The following is a 19,367-nucleotide window of genomic DNA, read 5'->3' as shown; positions in this document are numbered from 1 at the left end:
TGAGTGTTGTATGCATGTATGAATGTTTCTGGTGAATTACTCATTAAGAAACCCCTACCCTTGGTACGCATGTGTTGTGCAGCCTAGCCTGTTAAGCGCCCTGGCTTAGGTGTAGGTAGAGGCAGAGTCAGAGACTGGCATCAGTGTTCACCGGTGGCTCTGAACGCCACGGTGCACTTGCTCGACACTCCACCATAGTCAACGTCTATAGTGGCGTCTGCAGGTGCGACGTAGCATGCTCAGAAGGTCTATAGGGACTCTAACCCTGTGTCCTTGGGGCAGAGTTCTGTGACCGCATTCTGTGCACTTTTTTGCCGAGCTCTTTGAGCTTAAACAGGCTTCGGCATTTATGTTCTGCGGTAGTGTGGCTCTGTGAGGTAACAGAGTTCGCCCTGTACATACCGGGTGACGTTAACCCGCGAGTGTTCTTCCTTTTTACCGCCATATAGTGTCCTGCATTACCGGGCAGCAGTTTACCATCTCTGCGCGGTGGACCTGGGCTGCGAACGCACCTTATTACCATCTTTTTATTTGATGTGTTCCACCAGCCCTAACAATATTTATATTTTGTATTCAAGTTCCTGAAGTAGCTGATGGAGGAAAAAATACCTTCTGAAAAAACACACATTTCGGCTCCTCCACTACACATAAAACATTTTTTTTATTTGTGTCAGTAAATTATGCCATAAAATACAATGGAGAAAATAAGTATTTAATATACTGCCGATTTTGCAAGTTTTCTCACCTACAAAGAATTTAGAGGTCTGTAATGTTATCATAGGTATACTTCAACTGTGAGAGACAGAATCGAAAAATAAAAACCAGAAAATCACATTGTATGATTTTTACATAATTAGTTTATATTTAATTGTATGAAAAAAGCATACAATAGAAAAACAGAATTTAACATTTGATATAGAAACCTTTGTTTGCGATTATAGAGGTCAGACGTTTCCTATACTTTTCGACCAAGTTTTCACTTGGTTGCTGGGCAAAAATGATTTTCAGCTCCCTCCAAAGGTTTTCTATTGGGTTTAAGTCTGGAGACCGGCTAGGACCCTCCTGCACCTTTAAGTGCTTCTGACGGAGCCACTCCTTAGTTGCCCTGTCTGGATGTTTCGGGTTAATGTCATGCTGGAAGGCCCAGCCATGACCCATCTTCAATGCTATTACCTAGAGAAGGAGGTTGTTGACCAACTATTGCGATACATGACCGCATCCATCCTCCCTTCAATGCATTCGTCCTTTCCCCCTTGTAGAAAAGCACCCCTAAAGAATTATATTTCCCTCACCTTGCTAGACCGGATTCTTGGGGTTGTGCTCATGATTCCTCTCTTTCCAAACATGGCGAGTGGAGTTGGTACCAAAAAGTTCTATATTGGTTTCATTTGACCACATGACCTTTTCCTATGCCATCTGTTAGGCGTTGGGTTCTTGCCACTGCACAGCAGGAATCCAGAGCCTTGCACCCAGCGGTCTCCCATTCTTCTTCAGCTGCAGTGGAGCCTGCTCAGCAGATTCGTCGGTCCCAGCGCTCTGCCCAGGCCAACTCCGTGGGTTTGCTTGCTGCTGCCACCTCTGGCACAGCTATGACAATGCATGCTGCTGAGCAGAGAGATTCTCCAGGGACTAAGTCCTCATGTCGGGCCACTGAGCATGCCCGTGGAGTGATCTCCCAGTGGAGATCGAGAGTCACGTGCTCAGGTCCTGCTCGTGTTCGGACTGGCCCATCCAAGAAGCCAGGAAGGTCCCGGACGCCCGTGGCTATAAAAGGTTTGCATGGCCGCTCGCCCATGCGCTAGGTTAGACTGTATTTACAGACTATGTGGAGTGAGTGATGTATGCACATATGAATGTCTCTGGTGAATGACTCATTAAGAAACCCCTACCCTTGGTACGCATGTTTTGCGCAGCCTAGCCTGCTAGTGCCCAGGCTTAGGCATAGGTAGGTCTGAGGTTGAGTCAGGCATCAGGGCTCACCAGGGACTCGGCACGCCTCAGTGCACGTGCTCCATAGCCAGCGTCTATAGCGGTGCTCGCGGCAGCGACGCCGCGCGTTCAGTGCGCCTAGAAGGACTCTAACCCTGTTTCCTTGGGTAGAGTTCTGTGGCCGTACACTGTGCGCTCTTTTAGCCGAGCTCTGTGAGCTCAAACAGGCTCCGGCGTTTATGCTCAGCGGTAGTGCGGCTCTGTGAAGCAACAGAGTCCGCCCCTGCACACACCGGGTGACGATAACCCGCGTGTGTTCTTATAGTATACCGCCATATAGCATCCGCCATTACTGAGCAGCAGGTTACCACCCCTGCACGATGGACGCCGGGCTGCGAACGTACCTTATTACCATCTCTATTATTTGGTGCGGTCCGCCGCCCTAACACCATCTCTGGATCATCCAGATAGTCTTTAGCGAACTTCAAATGGTTCTGAACATGTGCAGATATGACCAGGGGGAACTTTGTGCCCTGCAGGATTTTAATCCATGACAGCATAGTGTGTTACTAATAGTAAATTTTGAGACTGTGGTCTCAGCTCTCTTTAAGTCATTTACCAGATCCTCCATGTAGTTCTTGGCTGATTTCTGACCTTTCTCAGAATCATCCTTACATGAACCCCCAGACTGTTTGTAGACTTCCTTTGAAAGAAAACTCACCACTTCTCATGTCAGCCTGTTCCAGCAGTTGATCACCCTTACCATTAAAAAATGTTTTAATATCTAATCTGTGTCTCCTCCCATTCAAATTCATTCAATTGCTTCTAATCTTTCCTTGTGCAAATGAGAATAAAGATGATCTTTCTACAATGTGACAGCCCTTTAAATATTTGTAGACAGCTATTAAGTCACTTCCTCATCTTCTCTTTTGCAAGCTAAACATTCCCAAATCCTGCATCCTTTCTTAATAGGACATAGTTTACTGACCGGTCACCATTCTGGTCGCTCTTCTTTGAACTTGCTCCAGTTTGTTGATGTCTTTTTTTAAAATGTGTTGCACAGAACTGGACATAGTATTCCAGATGAGGTCTGACCAAAGAGGAGTAGAGGGTAATAATGACTTTACGTGTATGCTTCTGTTAATACATCCCAGAATTGTATTTGACTTTTTTGCTGCTGCATCACACTGCTGACTGTGATCTATTAGTATACCCAAGTTATTTTCACATGTGCTGTTGCTTAGCCCTGTTCCTCCCACTCTGTATATGTTTTTTCATTTTTGTTGCCCAGATGTAGGACTTTGCATTTCTCTCTGTTAAAAACCATTCTGCTAGCTGCTGCCCACAGTTCCAGTTTGTTTAGATCTTATTTTATCTCTTAGAGAGAGAGCATTCTCTTAGACACTTCTTTGGTCTTGGCCATAGTGGTGAGTATAGAATGTGATTGATTGAATGTGTTGACTAGTGTCTTTTATACATGTAACAAGTTCAAACAGGTGCAATTAATACAGGTAATGAGTACAGAGTAGGACGGTTTCTTAAAGAAAACTAGCAAGTCTGTGAAAAGTCTTGCTGGTTGGCAGGTGATCAAATAAATATTTCATGCAATAAAATACAATTAAATTAATTAAAAATCATACAATGTGATTTTCTGTTTTTTATTTTTAGATTCTGCCTCTCACAGTTCAAGTGTACCTACGATAATAATTCCAGACTTCTCCATTCTTTTAAAGGTAAGAAAACTTGCAAAATCGCAGTAAATCAAACATTTATTTTCCGCACTGTATGTTGTAGTCTCAACATAGTCAAGAGGTTAACACAGCTTAGTAACTTTATATGTCATGTATGTTATATGTTTATATGTCAGTAAATAAAAAAAAACCTCAACTCTGCTTGGACAATGCTGTTACTTCTAGAGTTGAGCGAAACGGGTCGAAAAATTTCAAAAGTCGCCGACTTTTGGCAAAGTCGGGTTTCATGAAACGAAACCTGACCCTAGGATGAGGTCGGCCACGAGGTCGGCGACTTACGCGCCAAAGTCGCGTTTCAAAAGGTTTTTTTGCGCTCTTTTTCAGCCAATCAGGATCCACCGACACTGTGGGCAACGTGATGACATAGGCACGGGTCACCACCATCTTTCAGAAGGGCATGCAAGTGATTGGCTTGCTTTGGTGGGCGTCACAGGGGGTATAAAAGGGCGTGCACGCCGACCGCCATCTTACTTCTGCCGATCTTAGCATAGGGAGAGGTTGCTGCTGCTGATTCTGTAGGGAGAGCGTTAGGCAGGGAAGAAGAAAAAAAAACTGCTTCTGCTGCTAGCGATTGTGCCTGTACAACACACCAGTCACTGTGTGTGCAGTGCAAGGGGAGGCTATATTGTGGTGTATCAGTGGTTTTGGTTGTTGGGCTGCCTTCTAAGGCTTCCTGACCGCTGCATTGCTATTTACCCACTGCTCTGCAAACTGCTTTTTTAAAAGCAATCCAATCTCCCTTATCCTCTCGTCACTTTTGTCACAGCTGTGCCATCGAGCCTGTGACATAGCGCTCAGATATCAGTGGGCCTCACACAATCCAAAAGTGTCCAGTGTCCACAAGTGTCTGTAGAAATTCAAAATCTCCCTTATCCTCTAGTCACATTTGTCACAGCTGTGCCATCGAGCCTGTGACATAGCGCTCAGATATCAGTGGGCCTCACACAATCCAAAAGTGTCCAGTGTCCACAAGTGTCTGCAGAAATTCAAAATCTCCCTTATCCTCTAGTCACTTTTGTCACAGCTGTGCCATCGAGCCTGTGACATAGAGCTCAGATATCAGTGGGCCTCACACAATCCAAAAGTGTCCAGTGTCCACAAGTGTCTGCAGAAATTCAAAATCTCCCTTATCCTCTAGTCACTTTTGTCACAGCTGTGCCATCGAGCCTGTGACATAGCGCTCAGATATCAGTGGGCCTCACACAATCCAAAAGTGTCCAGTGTCCACAAGTGTCTGCAAAAATTCAAAATCTCCCTGATCCTCTAGTCACTTTTGTCACAGCTGTGCCATCGAGCCTGTGACATAGCGCTCAGATATCAGTGGGCCTCACACAATCCAAAAGTGTCCACAAGTGTCTGCAGAAATTCAAAATCTCACTTATCCTCTCGTCACTTTTGTCACAGCTGTGCAATCGAGCCTGTGACATAGCGCTCAGATATCAGTGGGCCTCACACAATCCAAAAGTGTCCAGTGTCCACAAGTGTCTGCAGAAATTCAAAATCTCCCTTATCCTCTAGTCACTTTTGTCACAGCTGTGCCATCGAGCCTGTGACATAGCGCTCAGATATCAGTGGGCCTCACACAATCCAAAAGTGTCCAGTGCCCACAAGTGTCTGCAGAAATTCAAAATCTCCCTTATCCTCTAGTCACTTTTGTCACAGCTGTGCCATCGAGCCTGTGACATAGCGCTCAGATATCAGTGGGCCTCACACAATCCAAAAGTGTCCATTGTCCACAAGTGTCTGCAGAAATTCAATATCTCCCTTATCCTCTAGTCACTTTTGTCACAGCTGTGCCATCGAGCCTGTGACATAGCGCTCAGATATCAGTGGGCCTCACACAATCCAAAAGTGTCCAGTGTCCACAAGTGTGTGCAGAAATTCAAAATCTCCCTTATCCTCTAGTCACTTTTGTCACAGCTGTGCCATCGAGCCTGTGACATAGCGCTCAGATATCAGTGGGCCTCACACAATCCAAAAGTGTCCATTGTCCACAAGTGTCTGCAGAAATTCAAAATCTCCCTTATCCTCTAGTCACTTTTGTCACAGCTGTGCCATCGAGCCTGTGACATAGCGCTCAGATATCAGTGGGCCTCACACAATCCAAAAGTGTCCAGTGTCCACTAGTGTGTGCAGAAATTCAAAATCTCCCCTGTCCTATAGACAACTTGTACCTTGTTTTACATTACTATATAGTTTGTTGGATTTTGTCTACATTTCTACAAAAAATGAGGAAGTCTGGTGGAAGAGGCCGTGGAATTGGGCGGGGGTTGGCAGCTGGTAATGATGGTGTTGGTGGATCTGATGGTATTGGCAAGAGCAAAATAGGAACGAATGCAGGAGGTGTTGAGCCTGCGTCATCGTTTGGCTCCATAAGGCTTCGAAGGCTTAGTTTTCTAGGAGTTGGCAAACCGCTTTTAAAGCCAGAGCATCAGGAAAAAGTTTTGTCTTACATTGCTGACTCAGCCTCCAGCTCTATCGCCTCCTCTTCTTCAGTTGTAAAAAGTAAAAGCACTGAGTCGTCATTGGAGGCTCATGTTCATGAACCACACCTTTCCTTGTGTCCTTCACCCCAACCAAGATTGAAGGATGACGCAGGCCATGCTACTGATTACTCCATGGAGCTGTTTTCACATACCATGCCTGGATTATCAAGTGAAATGGTGAATTACCCAGGCCAAGATGAATCTGACATGGAGTGCACTGATGCACAGCCGCTGATGGATGATTCTGCTGGTACATTCACTCAGAGCACTACATTGTCCTCACAGTGTACAGAGCCAGATTCTGACCCTGATGAGACTCAGGTGCCCCTTCCCGCACACTATACCACCATACACGGTGACACAGAGGAAGGTGCACATGACATTGAAGAGGAGGTGATGGATGACCCAGTTGTTGACCCAGATTGGCATCCATTGGGGGAAGAGGGTGCTGCTTACAATAGCTCAGATGAGGAGCATCCACAGCAGACATCGACATCGCATCAGCTGTTATCTGGCAGGCCTGGAGCACTCCAAAGACAGGTTCCAAAAATCAAAAGAGTTGCTGGACAGCTTGTCCAGAGTGTCAAAAGATCACAGCGTGCTAGGCCGCAAAATGTCTGCCAAAGTAGGAAGAGTGCAGTGTGGCACTTTTTTGAACAAAATCCTCATGATCAGGCCAAGGTTATCTGTAAGAAGTGCGCAAAGACCTTTAGCCGAGGGAAAAATCTGAAAAATTTGAATACCAGTTGCATGCTTAGACATTTAACCACCATGCACTTGCAAGCGTGGACACAACACCAAACCTCATGTGCAACTGATCACAACGAAGGTAGTCAGCAACGCTACATTGTTTCCCCCACTGTAAGCCCACCGGTTAGCACAGCAGCAAATGTTGAGGTGTCGTTGCAAGGCCACAGCAGTCAGGGAATCCCACTGTTATATCAGCGAAAGACTGATTCTAGGCCATCAGAAAGAACACCAACTCCATCACCATCATCAACCCTCTCTCAGTCCGCCCTGTCCACCGCTACTTCCACCATATGCAGCTCTCAAGTCCAGCTCACCCTCCCAGACACTATGAGTAGATCAAGAAAGTAGTCAGTCTCTCATCCGCGTACACTGGGTTTGAACGCCCACATTGCCAAACTAATCTCGTTAGAGATGATGCCCTTTCGGTTGGTGGAAAGCACAGCTTTCCGCGAACTCATGGCCTATGCAGTACCACGCTATGACCTACCCAGTCGCCACTTCTTCTCTCGCAAAGCCATCCCAGCCCTCCACCATCATGTGAAAGACCGCATTGTCCATGCACTCAAGCAGTCAGTGAGCGGAAAGGTGCACCTCACAACTGATGCATGGTCCAGTCGGCATGGCCAGGGCCGTTACGTGTCCATCACTGCGCACTGGGTTAATGTGGTGGATGCAGGGTCCACAGGGGACAGCGGTGGTGGGACAGTGCTGCCTAGCCCACGGTATAGGAAACAGTTGGCTGTAGGCGTTCGACCCTCCTCCTCCTCCAGAAGCGAAAGCTCGTCCACAGAGCGCAGTTGTACGAGCACTCCATCTGCAGCTGCCACTGTTGCACACGAGGTGTCCCCCTATCGAGCAGCTAGTGGAAAGCGTCAGCAGGCTGTGTTGCAGATGATGTGTTTGGGCGACAGACACACCGCCGCTGGCCGAGTACTTGAAGCGACAAACTGAGTCATGGCTGGGCAGTGTACATCTTGAGGCAGGCAAGGTAGTTGGTGATAACGGCCGTAATTTTGTGGCAGCCATAGCCCTTTCAAAACTCAGCCACATACCTTGCTTGGCTCACACCTTGAACCTGGTGGTGCAGTGCTTCCTCAAAAATTACCCGGAGTTAACAGCCCTGCTCCAGCAAGTGCGAAGACTGTGCGCGCACATCCGCCGGTCACCTGTACACTCTGTTCGTATGCAGAAGCTGCAGCGATTGCTCCACCTTCCCAACCACCGCCTCATTATCGACATTGCAACAAGGTGGAACTCCACCCTGCACATGGTGGAGCGGCTGTGCGAACAGAGGCAGGCCATAATGCATTTGTGGGAGGATACATGGCCAGGCACTTTGAGAGCAGACATGGAGTTGACAGGTGTGCAGTGGTCGAAGCTGAAAGACCTCTGTAAAGTCCTTCAGTGTTTTGAGGAATGCACACGGCTGGTAAGCGCAGACGACGCCATCCTAAGCAAGAGCATCCCACTTATGCGTCTGCTCATGCAAACTTTGACGCAAGTTAAGGAGCAGGCTTCTGGAGCCAATGTTAATGAGGAGGAAGAGGAGGAAGGAATCCTTGATGACATTCAGCCATTGTCTGCTCAGGGACCTCTCCTGGACTAGGTGGAGGAAGAAGAGGAGGAGGAGGAGGAGGATGATGGGGATGATTACTTAGGGGAGGAGGATGCATCTCGTGGGGCAAGTGAAAATGTTGGCATGCCAAGGTCTGGTACAGGGTTTGTGCGTGACTGGAGGGATGTGGATTTTCCAGAAAGTGCTCCTCCACCCAGCACTCGCAGTGCATCATTGACACCGGGAACATTGGCCCACATGTCAGATTATGCCTTGCAGATCCTAAAAAGGGACCCCCGCATTGCCAAAATGATGAACGATGACGACTACTGGTTGGCCAGCATCCTGGATCCACGCTATAAAGGCAAATTACAAAACATCATGCCACAGGACAACCTTGACCTAATATTGGCTAATAAACAAGCAACTCTGGTAAATCGGTTGCTTGAGGCATTCCCAGCACACTGCAGCGGTGTTGGTTCTCACATGAGCCATACGGGCCGGGGGCAGCTTGGCAGAGGTGTTCGTGGTGCACACAGAAGAAGTGGCGTTGGAGACAGGGGTTTCATGACAATGTTGTGGACTGATTTTTCAAGTACCGCTCACACAACTGGTAATACTGCATCGAAGGAAAGTGACAGGAGACAGCAGTTGTCAACTATGGTTACAAACTACTTTTCCTCCCATATCGATGTTCTACCACACAGGTCATTCCCCTTTGACTATTGGGCCGCTAAACTGGACACCTGGCCTGAATTGGCACAATATGCCTTACTGTGCTCGCATGCCCAGCTGCAAGTGTGCTATCGGAAAGAGTCTTCAGTGCAGCTGGATCAATCCTGACAGAAAAAAGGACCCGTCTGTCAACCCAAAATGTGGATGATCTAACCTTCATTAAAATGAACCACGCATGGGTTTCCAAGGATTTTGTCCCACCTTCCCCTGATGACACATAGGGTGACAGAAAAATGGCTTGCTTTGGTCCACCTCTTCCTGGGACTTGACCTATTTCACCTTTTGCATCAGCTGAATGTCCAACATCAACATATGCCACTTTTTAAAACTCCCTAACTGTGCTGCCTCCCCTCCCATGGCCGGGGTCACCACCTAGCGCACGACACAGTGCGAATGCCGTTGCCCTGGACAGGTGGGTAGACCGACTCTTGGGCGCGGGCACTGGCACAGGGTCCCACATAGTGCAATCAAGTGTCTCTGACGGTGGTGGTGTACACCCGCCGTCAGACACACCGCCGTACTATGAGGAGCCCAGTGCCAGTACCGACGCCCACGAGTGGGCCCCCCTTGCTTGGGCAGGGCCCCAGCATTTGCAATCTTTACCTCTCCCTGCTCCTCCACTGTGTAGTCTGGGCCGTCAAATCCATACTGTGCCTGACACCGTCTGAGCCTGCCTCCTGATGTATAGACATATATTTTGAATGTGTACGCTATCCATACATGTTATCCGGGGATACGGTACCCTTTCTAACCTTTGTGCAATCACGTGCAATCCATACTGGGCCTAGCACCGTCTGTGCCTGCCTCCTGATGTATAGACATATATTTTGAATGTGTACGCTATCCATACATGTTATCCTGGGATACGGTACCCTTTCTAACCTTTGTGCAATCACGTGCAATCCATACTGGGCCTAACACCGTCTGAGCCTGCCTCCTGATGTATAGACATATATTTTGAATGTGTACGCTATCCATACATGTTATCCGGGGTTACGGTACCCTTTCTAACCTTTGTGCAATCACGTGCAATCCATACTGGGCCTAGCACCGTCTGTGCCTGCCTCCTGATGTATAGACATATATTTTGAATGTGTACGCTATCCATACATGTTATCCGGGGATACGGTACCCTTTCTAACCTTTGTGCAATCACGTGCAATCCATACTGGGCCTAGCACCGTCTGTGCCTGCCTCCTGATGTATAGACATATATTTTGAATGTGTACGCTATCCATACATGTTATCCGGGGATACGGTACCCTTTCTAACCTTTGTGCAATCACGTGCAATCCATACTGGGCCTAACACCGTCTGAGCCTGCCTCCTGATATATAGACATATATTTTGAATGTGTACGCTATCCATACATGTTATCCGGGGATACGGTACCCTTTCTAACCTTTGTGCAATCACGTGCAATCCATACTGGGCCTAGCACCGTCTGTGCCTGCCTCCTGATGTATAGACATATATTTTGAATGTGTACGCTATCCATACATGTTATCTGGGGATACGGTACCCTTTCTCACCTTTGTGCAATCACGTGTAATCCATACTGGGCGTGAGAACGGCTGGCGAGCTGTTAAGCAAGCTACAGCACCTGTGGTTTGCATACGTAAGTTTTTCATTTTTTCAGGAATGACGGTTAGGCCTAATTCCGGAACTGCGGTTGACCTGCACTTACTGGGAAATCATCGTTCGCCGGTAATAATTGTAATCACAGATCCCCATCACTAACGGTGTTCAGCGGGTTATCTGCACCTGTAAGCGACAAACACTGGCCTTTTCAGTGTAGCGCACATGCAGCCACGGACATGTAAGGGCATGACACACCAGTTATTGGCCAATCTCATGTGCCAGAGCCTCACGTGTCCCTCTAGTAAGCTGGACTCGGACCGCGGGGCATGACGGAGTCTCGTTCGTTAACGGAATTAAGCTTGCAATGTGTGCATCTTTTCTGTAGCTGGCATGGTTGAGGTTTCCCAGGTGGAGTCGAATTTAACCGTAGGCTCCACTCCTGGTGGTGCCCTTCTGGACATTCCTTTAAGGTTCAGCTTTGCAACCATACTGCCCACGTAAAACAAACACTTTGCCTTCATGAACGCTGTTTGGAGGGTCATGACTTGTGGGAATAACGCCGCCCAATCAGTTAACCTGCTAGAGAGATCCTTCGTTGCTCCCAAGCATGACATCACACTCCCTAGGAGGAAGGTAATGCCACTGTGGCGACCCTACTCCTGGGGGCGACACAAGTGCACTGATGCCCAGCCACTGCTCTATGAATCTGCTGGTACATTGACCCAGACCACTACATTCCCCTCGCACACTACCTGGCCTGAATCTGACCCTGATGAAACTCAGGTTACCCTTCCCATATACAGTTCCATCTTACACGGTGACAAAGAGGAAGCTGCAGATGAAAGTGCAGGTTCGGCCCACCCGCCATCAGACACACCACCGTACTATCAGGGGCCCTGTGCCAGTGCCGTCACCAACGAGTGGGCCCCCCCTGCTTGCTCAGGATCACAGCACTTGCAAGGTTGAAATACTGTGCAGTGAGATGGAAGATGGGGACGACGAGGAGTCCAGACTAGTACAGGGATTCCCTAGCGAGGAGACTTATTTGATTGTTTTCAATGTTGGGACAGCAATTTTTGGGGAGCACTATACTCTGGAGAATGATAGATGGGGCCCACCATACACTGGAACATTCCAAAGGTGGACATCAGACACTGGAGCAGCATTTACAGGGCCCATTATACACTAGAGCATTACAAATGGGGCCCATTATGTTTGGAGCATTATTTGGGCGCATAAGACAGTGGAGCTTCATCCATGGGGACCAACATATACTGTAGCATTATGTGGAGCGCATCATATACTGTTTCAAACATTATATGGGACCAATGATTCTGTATGGAGAAATAGATGGGCCTCGTCATGAGATGTAAAAAGTGAAGTATTTGTCATTGTACTATACCGCTATTTCTCTGCCGTATCGGAGCATCATGAGTTGTGGTATGTGTTAAAGGGGCGCTCTTTCGCCCAGGGCACATGAAAATCTGGAGCCAGCCCTACCCCCCCACAACTTTAGCCAAATAACCCCCATTTTTCAGTGCGTAACTAGTATTATGAAGTAAATTAAGGTTGACAAGCTTAAGTAATAAGAATTGATGCTTTTGGCATTCAAATGGGCACTGTAGGTGTGTTTCCTGTCCTCCTCTCACTGCCGACTTTTATTCCCCATTGACTTACATTGGGTTTCGTGACGACCCCGACTTTTCCCTATAATCGGACGATCTTGCTCGACCCGACTTTTGGAAAAGTCGGGTTTCACGAAACGAAACTCGACCCTAAAAAACCAAATGTCGCTCAACTCTAGTTACTTCCCATGTGACTATTAGAGCCCTTGACTGGCTTCAGTGGTCAAATGGGACAAAATAACACCATAGGAGGTCGGCTTATACAGAAATCAAAAAGAGGATAAGCTAAAATCTATGGGAAATATCAGAGGTGGCACAGTATTTTTTTTTTTTATTTGAACTTTGGAATACTTTTTCTTCAAAAATGTGTACGTTTTCCTGTTGATCTATAGGTAGTCTGAGTCAAAATACTCCACAAATGCAATAATGTGATATATACCCTGCATGAACACATCAATAGTCCTCCCCCCCAAAAAAAAATGTTAAAAAATAAAAAATACAAAAAAGCTGTGTTTGTCTCTGACATGGTTAAAATACTTTGGTTATAGTGCATCAGTATTAAAATACTAAGTTGTATTAACTAGAGACGAGCAAATCTCCTGAATTCCAGGATATTTGCTCAAATTTTGCTACGAAATTTGTTTTGCATCTAAAGTTTTTAGCTACAAATTGAATCTGCTATTTAAAGAAGTTTATTATGCTCTGAAGTACCGTATTTTGCGGGTTATTAGACGCACCGGATTATAAGACACACCCAAAATTTTGAAGAGAAAAATAGGAAAAAATCCTTTTTTTTAATAAAATGGTGGTGCTTCTTACAATCCATGCGTCTTTTTGTTTTCCGGGGGTGGTGGCTTCGATGAAGTGGGGTCCCAAGGTCGCTGCTAGCAGAGGCAGGAGTGGGGCGATGCTGCCAACCCTGGGCTGGGAGAAAGGGATGTTCGGATGTGCGACGCTTCAGGTGTTCGCTGGTGCGGGGGCTCTTCCAACATTTTGTGAAAGCCCGCAGCCCCCGCACTTCCATGGTTTACATTGTGGTGGACTCCGGAAAAATGGCTGCCGGGGGTGGCGCATGTGCAGATGGAGATCTTCATGAGGAGAACTCATCTCCAGAGATCTTGGTGCCAAGATCTCCATCTGTGCATACGCTGCCTCGGCAGCCATTTTCCCGGAGTCCACCACAATGTAAACCATGGAAGTGCGTGAGTCCCATGCTTTCACAAAGTGTTGACTTAGCCCCCGCACCACCGAACACCCGCAGTGTCACACATGCAAACAACCCCTTATCCCAGCCTGCAGCAATGCACGACTCACCACCTCCAGCAGCGACCCTGGGACCCTACTCCACCATGGCCAGTAAGGTATATTTGAATTATAAGACGCACCTCCATTTTCCCCCAAAATCTTGGGGAAAAAAAGTGCATCTTATAATCCAAAAAATAAGGGTATCTCCATAATCTGAAAAGCAATAAATGTTGTTCTTTTTCAGGTGAGTTTCTTAGCAAAATTCATCTGAAAAAGACATCATGAGCACTTAGAATATGGGTCCCCAATCTGGAATTGCTACGGGTTTGACCCTGAGTATTTACGCAGTGTCAAACCCGCAGCGGCCAGATGTTACAGCATAGTGGATGGGATTTCTAAAAATCCCATGTCCAATATGCGTGCATGTGCGCCTGTGGATCACTCGTGGACGCTGAGATGCGGCACATCTTTCAAGACTGCAGCATGTCAATTTCTCTTGTTAGAGTCTCCGCAACAGAAATTTAGTCACTAGAATACAGTTGAAACCAGAAGTTTACATAAGCTTTATAAAAAAAAGACATATGCATGTTTTTTTTCAATATCTGACATGACCGTTTTAGGTCAATTAGGATTATTATAATTATTAATATTAGCAAAATGCCAGAATAATGAGAGCGAGAAAATGTTTAAGGCATTTTTATAACTTACTGTAAAGTCAAAAGTTTACTTATACTAAGATTAATATTAGTTTATCTGAAATATGTCCATACATATCAACAGGAATGGCACTTCAGACAATATATTGCCACCAGCGGACTTGCAAAACAAGTAGTCCAAAGAAGTGAATCGTATACAGGTTAAAACACACAACTTTATTTTAAATATATTTTAAAAACACGTATTAAATTAATTAAAGAAACAAAGATAAGGAAAACAAAAGTGTCCAGTAGGGGGAGCCCTCACCTTGGTATACACAAGATCACATGAAAAGAGTGGGAAATATACAGCGCTAAGATTCAGGTGCAATATAGAATAATATTACCGTAATTTGAAATAAATAATACTTTCTATAAAATATGAAACATAATCGATAAACTCCAAATGAAAATACCTAGAGCTAGAATCACCCAAGTACTGTCCCAATGAATGAAAAAAATCACGATATATGTGACTTTTGTATCAGATTCTTAAAAAGGGATTTAATTATATTACATAAAGTCTGAAGGAGGGATCCCCGCCCACCCCAACGCACGTTTCGCCCCAGCTTTTTCCGGCACTCCCGGACACTAAACTATGTAGGATACTAAAATCTGACCTTAACATTACAATTTTGTATAATGATCTGGATGAGATGTCTGAATGGGCAAACACTTGGTAATTGAGGTTTAATGCAGATAAATGTAAAAGAATGCACCTAGGACAGAGTAATTCTATTGCTGCATATGAATTACATGGGACCATACTTCAGCAATAACATGCGGATTTACCTGCGTTCAATAGAAACCAGCGCTTTGGACGCAGTGAACATACGATGCGTACAAAGCGCTGCTACTTCAGGATCATGGGCACATAGGCTAAAAAAAAAAAAAATAAGGCTGCAGAATGGAAATAAGGCAAGGAGAGAGAAAAAAATATATTCTGTTACTTAACTTTTTTGCAGAAAAAAAAAAATTGGATGATAATCCAAATGTGCTCCTAATCTATTTGCTCATCTTTAATTTTAACACCTTGATTTTAATGAGACTACTACATCTATAATCATTGTGGTTTGGTCCTGTTGAAGAGGTTTGAAAACCTTGAAACACTTGATAAAATAAACCACATTCATGCCTCACCTTCATGTGTAATAGTATCTTAGAATTTGGGCAGTGCAGACTCTGAACCACCATATTCCTCATTTATGGCAATGTATCTCCTTGGTGGCCCCGCTGAAGCCTTAACATGCTTCTATATGAGTTTTCACTGTCACAACCCCATAAGGTGAGCGTACCTATAATATTTTATACCACTTGGTTATCAGATAAGACTCTATCTATGTTTTTCTTACTCCAGTTTTACCATTTGTTTTACTGCATCTACAGAACTCATCACCTCAGCTACAAGCAATACAATTTAGAAAAAGGAGAAACTGGGTCTGAGCAGAAAAAGTAACTTAATGTGTATGCAAAATTTAATTGCATATGAACACATGACCTTTACACAGAGAAAACCAAAAACAAAACACAAAACAAATATCCGTGACGTGGCGGGATGGCTTCTACATTATTTTGATCAAAATTATGTTAACTAAATACCCTTATTATTACTATTATTACTACTTTCATGCAATTTTTGCAATATATTTTTTTACTTTTTTATTCCAGGATATTTGTTTTGTGTTTTGCTTTTGGTTTTCTCTGTGTAAAGGTCATGTGTTCATATGCAATTACATTTTGCATGCACATTAAGTTACTTTTTCTGCTCAGACCCAGTTTCTCGTTTGTTTCATTGTGCATTCTGTGCATATAAGGGTGTGACCGCCCTGTCTGAGTTGGAAAATCCATCCTGTCTGGCCTATAGTATTACTGGTGGTTCAGTCCCTCTGTCCTTGTTCACATTTACGTCACTTGACAAGTGGAAAGGTTTTAAATACAAGAGTTAGGACTGTCCCACAAGGGTTGCCGTGACGTGGCGGGATGGCTTCTACATTATTTTGATCAAAATTATGTTAACTAAATACCCTTATTATTACTATTATTACTACTTTCATGCAATTTTTGCAATTTTTTTTTTACTTTTTTATTCCAGGATATTTGTTTTGTGTTTTGTTTTTGGTTTTCTCCAAGCAATACAATTTGCAGTGAAAACAACAAAGATTCAAAATTAGTTCAATTATCAAAACTCTCTACGAAAAATAGACACTAGGTGCTAAAGCCCTTGTGAATATGACCCTGATGCTGGGGCCTACCATCATCATTGGTGGTCTGACTTCATTTTCTATTACTGTCATGGCAACTTAGTGTAAATTTCATCTCACTAATGTACAACTTACCATAGTCATTGGACTTCCCAGGAGTTTGAAGATTTCCTTGTTTAAACTCATAAGTTTAAGGATGGTAGGATCTCCATAATTGTATTGGTGGCCAAGTAATATAGAGAGCATAACATTGGCCACGGCCGTGTTAACAATGGTGGTATTCTCAAATGGTTTCCCTAGAAGAAGAACTTGAGTGTAAGATCATACGTTGCCCTCAACAGAAAATGGCTGATTTCATGACAACAAGTGGATCACTTCTTACCTAAAACCTTTTATTTTGAACAACAGTATGGGCTAAAAATGGCATTGTGTCCCTATTTCTGTGTCAAGATGAAGGCACATCTATGATAGCCTAGTGGTCTTCTGAAAAAAGCATTGCAGTGACCAGCTTCAATTGGTAAGTATTGCTTGAGGGTAATCCTGGATCATTAGCAATATATAAAACATGGGGTCATATATCATGTTATTCAAAATCTTACAAAATTATGTGCAGGTTTATGGTGTTTCTTTGAGCAATACTAACACTTTTGGCCTTGTGCACACTGTATGTACTGTAGGTATGTACAGTATATTTGTATGGAGGTTTAAGAGGCTTGTGTTGCAGCACCACATACTTGTATACTCTTAGTCAATGGTACTTCATGTATGGATATATGGCCAGATTCTCTTCTAGATTAAGCTAATTTTTATAGAGAATAGCTCCATAAAAAGGGATGTCTACCATGGCGGAAAAGTGGACAAATGCTATAGGGCTTGTTGAGGAAGAGAAGTTCAGGACCTGAGTAATGCCTTAATTTCAGGGACAAAGGAGATACTGTAGAACAAGCACAGTCATGCTTACAACATTTATAATGTAAAACTAGGGACAACAGGGGAAAGCCCATAAAATACCCACTTTTGGCTTTGATTTTGCTAAAAACCTCTCTTTTTTGGACCAATTTCCAAAAAATCAGGGCTGACTGTTTGCTCGATTTATAAGCATCTACTAATATGTTTTTTTTTTGCTGAACAAAACTTTAATTGTTGGAAAGTCTGTTGGTCCAAGTGAGTTGCATCAAGGAATAGAACAAACAAGGGATCTCTACTGCACAGGTGGGTGTAATAATATCCATTGGATGAAGGGGAGGAGGAAACAGAACCCTAAACTCCACCTGCAAGGAACAAGAACAGTGCAGACATTTCTGAGCTCATTAGTGGCTGGGGTAGATTCACTTGTTGCAATGGAGAGGAGTGGGGTAAGAGACATTATCTTGTAGGGGTAGAGGAACATGTATTATTCTGATGGAGCTGGGTGCAAACATCATGTATCTGTGACGATTGGGCTGATTGTCAGAGTTTGAGCTAAGTTTGACATTAGTGTGGTCCGATTCTCTTGCGTGAGTGAATTGCATTACAGGTGTGAAGAAGACAGAGAACTTAATTACCCAATTTTCTGCCTTCAAGGATGTGCAGTCAGGTGCAGTAAAATTCTTCACACACATCCATAAACTTGTATGGATGTACGTGTTCCTGATTATCGAAGGCATCCACAATATTCTACAATTGATTTCTCATGCAAAGATCGCATGAGGAAAAAAATTGCAGATCTCCACTGCCCCACAGTATAACACTGAGAAAGGAACCAAGGAGAATCATCACACTGCAATCTGATGCACCTTGTCAGCAGGGATCCACAGCTCAGTGCCACCCAAGTCCAGTCAGACAAAGCAATGCAAAAAGAAAGAGAAGATCTCCAGTGATGGTGAAAGAAAACTAACATACAGGCTTGCAAGAGATGTCAAAAGTAATAAAAAGCTATCAGATTTTTACAGGATGAAAATGGTGAAATGGTAAGAAAGGATGTTGAGAAGGCCAAACTTTTAAATTCCTATTTTGCATCTGTTTTCTCTCAGAAAGGAAATGTAACATCAACTGTTCTTCACTGTCCTTTAAAGGGAATAGAAGAATCCAGGATATCTATAAACAGAAAGATAGTGAGGAAACACTTAGCTAACATAAATGAATTCAAGTCTCCAGGTCCAGATGAATTACACCCCAGAGTACTGAAGGAGATAGCAAAAGAAATTTTTGAACCACTCTCTATAATCTCTGAAAATTCTTGGAGAACAGGAGAAGTCCCAGAAGACTGGAGAAGAGCAAATGTTGTTCATATCTTCAAAAACTTCTATACCAGGAAAGATCTTTGAAAAATTGTTAAAAAAATAATGTCAGGTTTGTGGCAAAAAATCCCCCTTGTTAGGCACTATTCCATCTCCCAGGTTTCTTCAAGACAACGCACAACAGAACATATCTACTTGGCTTTCTTTCTAAAGATTCTCCAGATGTGGGCATACGAAGTGTATATCCTGCAAACATGCACGCAAATGTAAAAATTATCAGTCAGCAACTGCAACACAACAGTTGTTCATTTGATAGATTGTGCAGCATGTAAAATGCAATATCTAGGATGCACAACTAGGCAATTAAAGAAGCGAGTCAAAAGACACTTGTCCAATGCGATTAATTCCGCAGCGTAAATGTTTCCTCAGCTTCCAGTCATTTTTTATCAATATATAAAGGGGATACGTCATCTTTTAGATTTGCAGGTATTGAAAACGTACTGAAACCCATCAGAAGAGGGTATTTTAAAAGGAAAATATTAAATAGAAAGTCGTACTGGATGTATAAACTTTGTACTAGGACCTCTATGGGTAT

The 19,367-nt window shown here is 44.3% G+C and overlaps 1 protein-coding gene across 1 annotated transcript in view; it reads right to left on the bottom strand.

Moving 5' to 3' along the window:
- The window catches only part of LOC141098577 (cytochrome P450 2K1-like), a 107,629-nt gene that overhangs the window by 62,837 nt on the left and 25,425 nt on the right, over nt 1–19,367 (bottom strand). The window contains exon 5 of the mRNA XM_073586481.1: nt 16,689–16,849. Within this exon, the coding sequence (XP_073442582.1) occupies nt 16,689–16,849 (161 nt within the window). The remainder of the gene's footprint in view (nt 1–16,688; nt 16,850–19,367) is intronic.

Source organism: Dendrobates tinctorius, unplaced genomic scaffold (genome assembly GCF_039654945.1).
Source record: "Dendrobates tinctorius isolate UK_male_01 unplaced genomic scaffold, ASM3965494v1 ptg000093l, whole genome shotgun sequence".
Taxonomy (NCBI): domain Eukaryota; kingdom Metazoa; phylum Chordata; class Amphibia; order Anura; family Dendrobatidae; genus Dendrobates; species Dendrobates tinctorius.
The sequence above is the reverse complement of the archived record's forward strand: the minus strand, read 5'-3'. Positions and strand labels throughout refer to the sequence as shown.